At 38.2% G+C, this 13,107-nt stretch overlaps 3 protein-coding genes across 3 annotated transcripts; 1 reads left to right on the plus strand and 2 right to left on the minus strand. All coding sequences in view use genetic code 12, as the record gives it.

Annotated features, from left to right (window-relative positions):
* Window positions 1-39: 39 nt before the first annotated feature.
* On the plus strand, window positions 40-9,771 carry CORT_0A11060 (Tom1 E3 ubiquitin ligase; the record flags this gene model as incomplete). Its single annotated transcript, XM_003866881.1, has 1 exon — window positions 40-9,771. The coding sequence occupies one exon, from the start codon at window positions 40-42 to the stop codon at window positions 9,769-9,771; it is 9,732 nt and encodes a 3,243-aa protein (XP_003866929.1).
* Window positions 9,772-9,884: 113 nt separating this feature from the next.
* On the minus strand, window positions 9,885-10,616 carry CORT_0A11070 (hypothetical protein; the record flags this gene model as incomplete). The annotated part of the gene is made up of 1 exon (XM_003866882.1): window positions 9,885-10,616. One exon carries the CDS (start codon window positions 10,614-10,616, stop codon window positions 9,885-9,887), a length of 732 nt encoding a protein of 243 aa, XP_003866930.1.
* A 1,075-nt stretch (window positions 10,617-11,691) lies between these two features.
* Window positions 11,692-12,864, minus strand: CORT_0A11080 (Stp4 transcription factor; the record flags this gene model as incomplete). Its single annotated transcript, XM_003866883.1, has 1 exon — window positions 11,692-12,864. One exon carries the CDS (start codon window positions 12,862-12,864, stop codon window positions 11,692-11,694), a length of 1,173 nt encoding a protein of 390 aa, XP_003866931.1.
* Between the last annotated feature and the right edge of the window lie 243 nt (window positions 12,865-13,107).

Raw genomic sequence — 13,107 nt, forward strand, 5'->3', positions numbered from 1 at the left:
CCAAAAGCTGCAAGAACAGGATAGTTTCTAAAAAAAGTCATGATCATTGACAGAAGAGAACACCTACAGCGAATGGAGTTGGCTGCACCAATCAAGTCATTGATTGATGATTTGACCAACTCTAAGGAAGAAGAATTCATAAATTTGTTAAAATCAAATTTGAAATGGAAAAGACCCAGAGGTGACCTATTGCATTGGATACCAACTCTCAATCGCATTGATGAGATTCTTGCTAAGTATATTAAGGAATATGATTTGGAGAACGAATTTCCGAAGTTACGTCTCATTCCGGAGACAGAAGCAGATGTTATTGTGACGTGCCTAGAATTTACAAACACGTTACTCAGTAATTGTTCAGACAAGCATATCTACTCCAGTATGGAAAGAATTTACGCTTTAATCAATACACCCACAGTTGATGTAAGGCTAAAGGCATTGGAGGTTGCGGTCTTACTTGGTGAAAAATTTGTGTTGACGGGGGCATCTCGCTATTCCGCTCCAAAAGAAGCAAGAGACAAGATACTTGAAATTGCAAAAGCCTTCCCTCCCTTGGTTCCGGCAGAATGTAATCTGAGGCAAATCGAAAGCGAACAAAAGGATTCAAATGAGAAGTCAAGTATTATAGGAGATCATTACAACTTTGTGGATACTTTGCAACCTACAAAGGTGCTTCCAAAAAAGTGGAAAAGTATCAACTTTCAATATTACAAGTCCACAGTATCACAGACCAAAACCGGGGAGCTGGCCCAGCCAACAACTCCTAGTCTGAACAAGGAAAAGTCCGAAAAAGTGGTTGTGTCAGAAGGTTTACAAATTTTCTCGGTTCCTGAGGAGTCCGTTTCTAGAATGTCTTTGGAACAAATATTTTTGAGAGGAATGGAAATTTTGCCAAAGAACTCTTGGTTTGGCTTCAGCTTGGCATCGGAGGTTGCAAAATCTTTCAATACGCAATCCGAAAATGCATTCACACTTAGGGAGAAACTAACCCAAATGAAATGCTTTGCTGCTGCCTTCACGTGCTGCATGTTATCACACCAGAATGCTTCAACAAAGTTACTTGAGGCCGAGCCTTATATTTTGAGTTTCCTTGTAGACGCCATCCTGCCAGAAAATAGTGACCACGTACCAAGACCCGTGTTTTATGCTGCAATGAAAGCACTTGAGTGTATTTCTATGAAGAAAGTATGGGGAAGCGATATCTTGAGATGTATGGGAGGAAATGTAAGTCATGGAGTTTTATTTCAATGTTTGAGAAGTATAAAAGCTTATGTTGCCGAGGATAATGATGATTACTATGAGGAAGGAAATATACTTTTCTTCAACATGCTTGGTAACATGATAAATACAAAGAGCATTTTGCCGCGTCTTGCATCTGGTGGATTGCTCAATGACTTGATGCCCTTTTTGGATATTCGTTCAAAGTACAAGTGGACTTGTTCTGCTGCAGCTCACCTGCTTTCCTTGTACATTGCAGGTTTATCCGAGTCCCTCGATGAGTTCATTGCAAATGACGGTTTCAATTCATTAATTAACGATATTCAATTTGAGGTGGACTCTGCACTTGATAGTCCACAAGACGATGGTATTTATGGCGAATGCCCACCGTATACAAAAATTCCGTTAAGAAAAGCCAACTTTTTGAGAAATTTGATGAAGTTTGTTGCTGATCTCCTTAACTCAGATCACGGAGATAGGCTTCGGAATTTATTTGATTCACCAATACTTTTGAGCTTCAACAAAGTAATCAGCAATCCAGAAATTTTTGGTCCTGCTATATTGGCATGTACTATAGATTCTGTATTTTTTATCATCCATAATGAGCCTACTGCATTTTCAATTTTGAACGAGGCAAATGTTATTGATACGATCCTAGACAACTACAGAAAATTATTCATCCCTTCCGGGCAGTTATTGATGTCACTTCCAGAAGTACTTGGTGCCATTTGTTTAAACAATGAGGGTTTAAAGAAAGTCATTGACAAAAAAAGTATACCCATATTTTTCGAAACTTTTTATCAACTTCCAATAGCAAAAGTTTTGGTCAAATCTGACATGGCTACGAATTTAGGATGCTCCTTTGATGAGTTGGGTAGACATTACCCAAGCCTCAAGCCTATGATTTTGAAGCAAGTACTGAAGTTGATTGAGCAGATCATGATTTATGTGGATGAGCGAATGGAGGGCATAAAATTGTACGAGTCATCATCTGGCTCCTTCTATAATTCCAAAGAAGAGGACTCAAATGTTAAAGTAGACAATGACTCAGAAATAGAAAGCTGGGACAAAAATGAGTGCTGTATTTTACTCGATAACGTTTTTTTCTTTCTCGGAGGGTTGCTACAAGAGAGCGGACTGTGGGGTGAGGACGTTGCACGTGAGATTAATTTCGCCAAATGGCTCAAGTTTTTGACCATCAAAAAAGCGCCTTATGATTACTTTTTATCCAATGGAATTTCTTCCTTGATGGGTATTTTCAAGTACTTTGATGATGAGGATAGAGATTATGGTTTCCCAATGATAGTTGAAAAACTTAGACTAATGCTTGAGCTCAAGGTTGTTGAAGAGTACCTCAACTTTGCCGGCGAAGGATCTTTTTTTGATACCATTAGTAAGGCTGATGGAACTGAGCTTTTACAAAATTTGGGTGAAATAAATGTGTTACTTTTTGCCTTGACTGAGATTTACATAAATTTGGGATTACTTTTTACCGAAAGAATTAAACAAATTGTTGATATGTTTGGATCGCATCAAATCTTTGTGCAGAGATTGTTTTTGCTTTTGCAACGAAGCGTTATTGAAGAGACAATTTTAAGAAATAGAACCCCAGACGAGGTGTTGAAAATGACATCTAATTTCCCCAACGACAGTCCTCCCTTACAAATTAATGTTTGCGACCCAGCTGACACCAAAATGGATACCAGTGGTACCAATCCCAAATTCAAAAACACCCTACAACTTCGTACACTAAATTACTATTTCCAAGGCTATATTGCTCTTATATTTGCTTCCATTGTCAGAACATGCATCCCTCGCAGAGTTGATCATGCACACCACCAAACAAAAAGAGATGCGGTGTCATTGTTGTTATGTATCGCAAATTTGATGACTGGTGCATATGAGCAACCAATGGAGTCAAAGTACAATAAACATTGCTACATTTTGGCAATATCGAATGTCAACTTATATATCCTTAGTCAAAAGGAGCGAACAAGAGAAACTGTCTATATCCCACTTGCAATTGCATTGTTCCAATCGTCATTTTACCTGGTGTTGAGGAGGGTTACTCAAAATTTATGGCAAGATTTATTACTCATGGACCCACATGAAGTTCAAAAAACTGCAGAACTCAAATACATTTGTGCAAATGAAAGCAGTATTATAAAGAATGCAATTAGCCAAAACTTAATGATATTTGCAAAGAGTGTCAATGAGTCGGATTTGGGAAACTTTCCATTTTGTAAATCATACTATCTGAATAAACCATTTGGCCCTTTAGAAAGAGGTATTACGATGTCATTCTTGGTTCAGGTCTCTTTCGAGGCATTGAAATTGACATATGAATTAACAATATCAGTAATTGGCACAACTGACGACAAAGTCATAAAACAGAATATCCCAACACCTTTAGTTGAGCAGGTGATCTTTATTGCATCTCATCTGTATCAAGAAAGCGAACACCCAGACAATTTTGCTCCTTTGGACGTTAGACGAGTCTTCCCTGATCTGGATCAAGTTGCATACCTTATCTCATTGGGTATGTCAGAGTCTCAGGCTGAACATTATTTTGATCACGAACTGGATTTGACAGCGTTACGCGAGGGAAGAGCGATTTCTTGTCAGGAGTTTGACAATTTCACACAAAGTGATTGGAAAACTTTCACTGATGAATATAGGTCAGCAGATGTGGATTTTTCCTTGGACGAAGGAGATTATCTCACTTCAAGACAAATCTTTGATGAATGCAGAAAAATTTGGAAGATTTTGGATGGAAAATGGATTCTGCTCGCGGTCGTTTACCCCAAGGCCACTAACTTGATTGCAGATCTTCTTGTTACGTTGAAAGAGAGTCAACGCATCGACAAGCTTATCGACGAAGCCTCAACACCAGGGAATTTGAGTAACGAACAGTATGTTGTGTACTTACATCTTATATCAGTGTTGCTTCAAAAGAAAGAATATGCACATAAGAATGCGTTGAATAAGGTGAGCGGTCTATTTAGCACGTCCTCAATTGGGCCTTCTGCTGTGGATGAACCATTCTACCAATACCTAATGGCGATTTTTGAGCAAAAGTTAGTAGAGGAAGATGTACCTCCAGCAGAGCCTACAAAACATGAAGATATCAAGCATAAAGCGGATCGAAGCACGAGTGACATTAAAGCCTTGAAGGAGTTGTTTGTACGAGAGATTTCTAAAATTGACAAGATATCTGATATCAAATCTGCGAATGGTGTATCTCGTGTTATTGCATTGCTTGCAAAGGATTATACGCTTGCTAAAGAGATTTCAAATTTACCAGTATTAGGAGGATTGATTAAAGTAGCGAGAAATACTGGAGAGGAAACGACGGTCTTGGAGTCGCTTAAAACTAGTATTGTTTTGATTATGCGCTACTGCTTCGAAACGAAAGAGGTTGTTGAAAGTTATATGAAGCCTGAGTTGGCCAAACTTTTGGGTTCTAGCTTCAAACTGACGAAAAACCTTAGAGTGTTACTTAAAGACAGTATGCCATTAGTGTTCCGTGATCCACAAGCCTTGACTGAGACCGTATCGGAGAGCATTATCCTTGAAGGATACAACGGACAAGACTCTTCTTTAACATATGGTGATTTGGTTGTCACAAAATCGGAGAAGACTCTACCTTCTGAAGAGAGTGAAACGCCAAGTGAGACCAATCCAAAAACCCTTGAGCTTGGATCAGTTATGAATCTCTTGTTAACAGAATTAATGAGTGTGGTTAAGAGCGATTGGGTGTCAGATCCAGAGAATGATGCTAAGAAGAACGAAAAGGAAAAAGAAAAACACACTGATATTTTTGCAAACTCAAACTTTGCATATTTGTGTTTCCTCTTGCAAACTATTGCCGAGCTTTTGGGATCATACAAGCAAGCCAAATTTGATTTCCTTACATTTTCAAAGAAAAGGCGCGGTGACGTGAAGCCAAGGTCAACATCATTGAACTTTTTCTTACATCAATTAATTCCCACTCAGCTGTTGAGTGCGACGGGCCTGGAGTTGGAAAGAAGAACAGCTGTTTCGTCAACTGCAAAAATGGCATTGATGTGCTTGATTTCGTCACCCATTCTGGATATTCGAAACGGATCCAATCTGAAGAAAGAGGACCCCGACCTTGCGCTAATACGAAGATTTGTGGTTGATTTGGTGGCAAAGGTGATGAAAGATACATCCCAATTGAACGTTGTTGCTCGTTCAAGATACGGCAAGTTGTTGGACTTGTTTGAACTCAGCGGTCTGTTGATATCACCAAAGTTTCGTGACACCATTGGCCCTTTGCTCAACAAAGAAGCCATTCAATACGACATATACCACATATCCAAGGTCTATATTGAAAAGCAATTACCCGCAATGTTGACCAATTTAATTGCCGAATTTGACTTGAACTTTCCAGAAATTGATAAAGTTGAAAAGGCTGCTTTGAAGCCCATAACACATTTGGGCAAAAACAAAGTTGATTTTCAAGAGCTCTTTGCCGAAGACGGCCAAGATGAAAATGATGATGATGATATTGTTCCTGACGATGAAAACGAAGATCGCGATGATACGCCTGATTTATTCCGCAATTCCACATTGGGTATGTATGATGTGGATGTTGATAGTGAAGAAGATGAATATTACGACGAGGATGGACATTTAATGATATCCGCGGAGGCATCAGATTCTATGGAATCTGCATCATCTTTTGATTCAGATCAGGAAGATGAACAGCTGGATATTGAAATGGATGAAGGACCTTATGGCGATGATGAAGGCTCGGAAGGAAGTCTTGATGATATTGAAATAATAGACGAGTTGGATATTGATTCTTCCAGCGATGGGGGATATGAATATGGAGATGATGAAGATGGAGATGACGAGGATGTTGATGTAGAGGTGGATATAGAAGCAGAACCCGCCAGTGGGGAAGACTACAGTGAAGATGAGGATGAAAGCGAATATGATGAAGATGAGTTGGATGGATGGATCGAGCAATTGGAGAGTGAAAATGATCTGCAAGAAGAGGATTGGCCAAACGGACATGGTCCTCATCATAGCAACAATCACAACCACAATCATGGGAATGTGCATGTCCCCTTTCGATTCGGTGAGTACAATCCAGGTGAAGATACACCAACTGATCGTGGTTTTAGATTCAGAAGGGAAGATGATCTTACGGAAATCAGCTCAGACGAGGATAGTGAATCTGAATCACAACAGGACCTTGCCGTGCTACCATCCAACCATGCTTTGAGACGAGTCTTTGACCAGGCAGGTAATGGGCGAATGGATGGTACATCTCCAATATCTTTGTTATTAGATGGATTGTTCAGAGAACGGAACTTTCCTGGCTCATTTGAAATCAGCCAGGATGGTACTCGAGTTACAGGGGGCACTACTATTGGAAGACTTTTTGAAAATATGATTCAAATTGGGCAGACAGGGCGCAATGTGGACCACACCCATACTCTTCATATAAAGTCTACCAACGAGAGGTGGGTTGACGCATTAAAGATGTTTGATCCTAAGGATAAAGAAGATTTAGTTCTGCGAGTAATCCCTGGCATTGTTAATCACATCGAAGAAAGGAGTGTCGAAGCTTACGAGCAAAAGAAAGTTGACCTTGAAAAGGCTAGAAAAGAGAAAGAAGAGAGAAGAAAGAAGCAGTTGGAAGAGGAGCAAAAGAGACGTGAGGAGGAGGCCAAACAAAGAGAGGAAAATGCTGCCAATGAGCCACCAAGAGAGCCAATCTTTGTTAGAATTGGAGATAGAGATGTTGACATTAGTGGAACTGACATAGACCCTGATTACATTGAAGCTCTTCCTGAAGATATGAGAGAGGAGGTCTTTGCACTGTATGTTAGAGAAAGACGTGCTAATGCCACTACAAATGACTCTGATGCACGGGAAATTGACCCCGATTTCTTGGATGCTTTACCTGGAAATATACGGGATGAAATATTGCAGCTGGAGTCACTAGCAAGAAGGTTTTCCGAGTGGGATGAACCAGAAGACGCGGATGTGAATGCTGACAATGTGGTAGATGAAGAAGATGAAGAACAATCGAGGCCTCAAAGTTCTCAAAATCCATCATCGCAAGGAGGAAAGAAGAAATCGGGAAAGATTTTTTTCACGCCTTTGACGGATAAGAACGGTATTGCTGCCATCATTAGGCTTCTTTTTTCACCACTATCAATAACCCAAAGAGAGCAAATCTACCATGCCCTCCAGTATATGTGCAATAATAAGCACAGCAGAGTTGAAATTATGAATATGATGCTTGCCATATTGCATGAAGCTTTTACCAATCAACGTCTGATGCAAAAGATCTATTCTCAGATTTGCAGTCGAGCACTAGGTGGTAAAGAGGCGAAAAGTAGAATTCCCTTGAACACTACCCAAATATCGACAGGAATACAGTTCATCGAGTCAATTGATTTCTTACTAGAAAGAAATAGCCATTTGAGATATTTTGTTTTGACGGATCATGAGAATCAATACTTGTTGTCTCTGAAAAAATCAAAAAAGGTTGCTAGGGAGAATAAATACCCAATTAATTACTTGTTGAAGTTGTTGGATAACAAGTTGGTGACAGAGGATCAGACATTTTTGGATGTTTTGGCAAGAGTATTGCAGATATCAACTCGTCCGTTGTATGCATTGAAGAAGTCAGAAGGTAAGCCAGCACCATTCGCTCCACCATTCATACCTGAAGAAAACATAAGGTGTATCATTGCCATTTTGACTGGTAATGACTGTTCCAATTCGACATTTAGGAGGACTATCAGTGCAATGCAAAATTTATCCGTCTTGCAAAATGTGCTGGATATTTTCAAGAATGAGTTATCTAAAAAGGCAACCGAGTACGGACAAAAGATTATTGCTGATTTGAACAAACTAACCGCGGATCTAGTTACTAGTGGTGACTTGAATAGCAAAGCATTCTCAAAATTCAGTGCCCATTCTTCAGATCAAGCCAAACTACTTCGAGTATTGACCGCTCTCGATTACATGTTTGAACACAAGGATAAAGATCAAGCTGAGAGAAAGAGTGATGTTGAAGAGCTCACTGACCTCTATAAAAAATTGGCACTTGGTAACTTATGGGATTCGTTAAGTGAGTGCTTGAGAGTTTTGGAAAAGAACCCTCAATTGCACAATATTGCTAATGCATTATTGCCTTTGATTGAAGCATTAATGGTTGTTTGTAAGCATGGTAAAGTTCGTGATCTTCAAAATAAGGAGAATGCTAAATACGAAGTGAAAAAGATTGATTTCACCAAGGAGCCCATTGAATCTTTGTTTTTCTCCTTTACTGATGAGCACAAAAAGATATTGAATCAGATGGTGAGAACTAATCCAAATTTGATGAGTGGACCTTTTGGTATGTTGGTCAAGAATCCGAAAGTGTTGGAATTTGATAATAAAAAGAATTATTTCGATCGAAAACTTCACAAGGATAAGCCGGAGAATTCGAAAATGTCAATCAGCATTCGTCGTGACCAAGTGTTTTTAGATTCTTATCGTGCATTGTTCTTCAAGTCCAAAGATGAATTCAAGAACTCGAAATTGGAGATTAACTTCAAAGGTGAGCAAGGTATTGATGCTGGAGGTGTTACACGTGAATGGTATCAAGTTTTGAGTAGACAAATGTTCAATCCTGATTATGCTTTATTTTTGCCGGTGGTTTCAGACAAAACAACCTTCCATCCAAATCGTACATCATATGTGAATCCTGAACATTTATCGTTCTTTAAATTCATTGGACGTATTATCGGTAAAGCAATTTATGATAATTGCTTTTTGGATTGTCATTTCTCAAGAGCAGTTTATAAGCAGATTTTGGGTCAGCCACAATCATTAAAGGATATGGAAACTTTGGATCTTGAGTATTACAAGTCACTTATATGGATGTTGGAAAACGATATCACAGATGTTATTACTGAAACGCTTAGTGTTGAAACTGATGATTATGGTGAACACAAAGTTATTGATTTGATCCCCAACGGTTCCAACATTCCCGTGACTGAAGAGAATAAGCAATTGTATGTCAAAAAAGTGGTTGAGTATAGATTACAAACATCGGTTGAAGAGCAAATGGAGAATTTCTTAATTGGATTCCATGAAATCATTCCCAAGGATTTAGTGGCAATTTTTGATGAAAAAGAATTGGAACTTTTGATTTCCGGATTACCTGATATTGATGTTCATGATTGGCAGTCACATACCCAGTATGTCAATTACTCACCATCCTCAGTGCAAATACAGTGGTTCTGGAGAGCTGTCAAATCATTTGATAATGAAGAAAGGGCAAGATTATTGCAGTTTGCTACAGGTACTTCAAAAGTGCCCTTGAATGGGTTCAAAGAATTGACTGGTGCCAGTGGTACATGTAAATTTAGTATCCATCGTGATTATGGTGCAACTGACCGTTTACCATCATCGCATACTTGTTTCAATCAAATCGATTTACCAGCATACGAAAACTACGAGACTTTAAGGGGTTCATTGTTGATGGCAATCACTGAAGGTCATGAAGGGTTCGGATTAGCTTGATTTCTACGGTTGTGTTGTGTATAATTTAATAACTAATGTGATTCATTTATTTATTTATTTATTTATTCAAAACTCTATCTCTATTAATACTCTATCAACTTGCATCTGCATTTCTATTTCAAAAATTCTTCAGCAAGTGCATCCAAATCTCCAGTGTCAATCATATGTTTAACAAGTTCAATGTTTCTAGCATTAATTTCTTCATTTTTCTCATCAAGTAAATTACAATATCTTAAATATTCAACTGGAGGAATTGTAAGCCTCTTCTTTTTGAATACATATTTTGTCAATGCAATAGCATTAATTCTCTTGTCTTTAGTCTTTGGATCAATTGTAGTAAATGTTGACAATACAAACAACCACTTCTTGTCCCAAGCCAAAATACGGGAATTTATATCGTATTTTTCAAAAATTGTCAATTCACGTTTAAACAGACATTGTACTGTACCCAATGGTGTATATGGAATATTACCAAATGAACCTTTAGTTTTACCAAATTCACCCGATTTATTTTCGTATGCATTCCACCAATATTGTTGCAATAAACAAACAAGTAATTTGGTTCTGGCAATATCTAAATCAACAAAATATGTGGAATTATTCTTGTGCATAAAAAGGTCAATTTCCATGGGACTGACGCGGGAATGCCATGTGATGTACTTGAATAACTTGTCGGGTGACCCAAGATTGAATGAATTGTACTTGGTAACGTCCTTATTCTTGAATCTTGAATGGAACAACCCCTTTATTGATTGATAATAGAATCGGATTGGGTGGGACAATGGTGCCGTCTTGTGGCACAAGACAAGGTATATCGCAGCAAGGACCCATTTAATAGAAATCATCTTATAGTAGGAAAAGCTTGAGGAAGATGAGTGATTGAATAGTTTAACGGTTGGGTTTTTACTATACAACGAGTCCCGTCCTGTTTTTATTTTCTTGGAAAAGAGAGAGACTTCGGTTAAAAAAAAAAGTAAACGGAATTAAATATTTGCATTGAAATCCGCACTTTTGTGATGAATATACACAATTTAACGCCAACAAAACTATTACGGAGAAACCGTTTTCTTTCCCTCCCCAACAAAATTATTGTGTTTTCTTGTTCGTCGCAATTAGTTGAGCTACAGAAGAAAAGAACCACTTCAATAGAGTTTGTGATGAAGTTTTGCCCTGTGCACGCTCAAATTTGCGATGGAATTCTCAACTCTTTTCAAAGGTAAATCCGCTTTTCCTAAATTACTAGCTTTAAATTTGAGGCAAACTGGAGCGGATAATGAAATATGGTTTTACAGACAACATGGGCGATGAGCACGACGAAACAAAAACATAATAAGTTAATATTGAAGGATAGTGTGAAAAGTAGATTTCGTAACGAGATGAGAGAAAATCATTAGTCATTGAATCGCATTTGGCAACGTGCAGCCCACTCACTTCTTTTATGGAGCCTTAACGAAACTCTATTGTTATGAAATGTAACGGCTGACGTTTCTTCATTCCCTAAGCCACTTTGCGCATTGATTTGTCAATATAATTACTGTTGTGTCTTTGGCAAACATTTTCTTGTCAATATTGTTCTAGAAACGGTTGGAACGATTAACTCCGGTCCGAGAAAGGAAAAACTCAATTTCCGTGATGTAAATTCAATTCGCAACAATTGGATCGTTGTAAACAAATTCAATGAATAATCCATTCAACAACCTCCGGCTTTACTTCTACACAACAGATGTCTAATTATACATACTGTAACCTTTGAATTCTTTTTAAAACACTCTATAAAACCCTTTAAAACATTTAATATACAAAAAAACTGAAATTAAAATAACAATCATCCAGTCATCATCATACAGCTTCCATTCGTAAACGTCGTTGAATACCATGACACATACCGTTGTTATCGCCATCTTCCCGTAGTCTCCAACCTTAATCTCTCTTCATTTTATTAACTGCATGTGGGCATGAATCAGTTTCAATATGATTATGAATCCAATCATCAACATTTTCAAATTCTTCAAAACACATGCGACACTTACCAGCAACTTTATTTCTCTGGTCCTTTTTAGTTCCATAAGGATATTGGAAATGAATAGCTTTCAAATGATTCTTGAAAGTATCACAACGTGAAAAGATTCCAGTGCTATGACAACAGTTATCATTGAAAGATGATGTTGTTGCTGAGGATAAACTCAATTTATCATCACTGGCGTTATTAGAAGAAGAAGTGTTTTTAAAAGGACATTTGAATTGACCTTTGTCAGATCCAAGTTCTTTCCAATGACATTTGGTGTGACGGTATAAATCATTTGGTCTGGCAAATCCACGTTGGCAATACTCGCAAACAAAGGGACGATTAGTTGGTTTTAAATGAGTTGATTTGTGAGTTGCCAAGTTGGAAAAATATAATTTACATTCTGGACATTGTCTCTTTTTGCGAGGTTTCCAATGCTTTTTAGATTGAGTTGGTGAAGAAGGATCATGATGGTCTGCGTAGTCTTCATGGTCTGAAGATGGTGTAGATGTTGGCGATACTAATGGTTTTTCTTGTGGTTTGGATACCTCAGTCATAGGAGGGTATGGAGATGCTAATGGCGTATGAGTATAGTTGAAGGTGGATGATTGACTTGATGAAGCTGGTGGTGGTGCTTGTGCAACTGACAGTGAGTCACTAGAGTAGCTATAGCACGACGATGCGCGAGTAGACTCATTAATGTTATCTGCTTTGGGGATCAATAATGGAGGTGATCTGATATTTGATGATCTATTGACATGAACTTCCTCTTGACAATGGGGAAATGTAGGAATGTTAAGTGAGTGAATTGATGGTAATATAACTGAAGAATGAGGCAAACTGTTTGAGTTTGGTACAACTGTTGGACTTGGAGAGCGCAAAGGACTCGTTTGTCTTTGCTGTTGGTGTTGTTGTTCGTTTACCACGAATTGTTGTACTTGCTGAGACTGAGGCAGAAGCGAATATTGAGCTAAAGAAGATTTAGCCATATTATTCATCAATGTTGTTGTATCGTTACTGTTGTTGTGATTGTAGTTGTAGCTGTAAGATGGCGTAGAACTGTGAAGTTGTTGGATTGTCGTTAACATAATATGTAAGTTTACTTGTTGTAGTTGCTGTGATGTTTCTAAACAGTGATTCACCTGCTAAGATACATGTAAAAGTTTTAAGTCGAATGATCTATAAGTTCAATCTTGAGTGGCACCCGGCGCTTGATAAATTCTAGTGGTAGGATGTGTCAAGCAAATAGATATAAAAAAACGAATCGATATTGATCTACAGAGGAAGGGAGATCATGGATACTTTCCCATCTATATATATATATATACATA

The sequence above is a fragment of the Candida orthopsilosis genome, assembly GCF_000315875.1.
Source record: "Candida orthopsilosis Co 90-125, chromosome 1 draft sequence".
NCBI lineage: Eukaryota > Fungi > Ascomycota > Pichiomycetes > Serinales > Debaryomycetaceae > Lodderomyces > Lodderomyces orthopsilosis.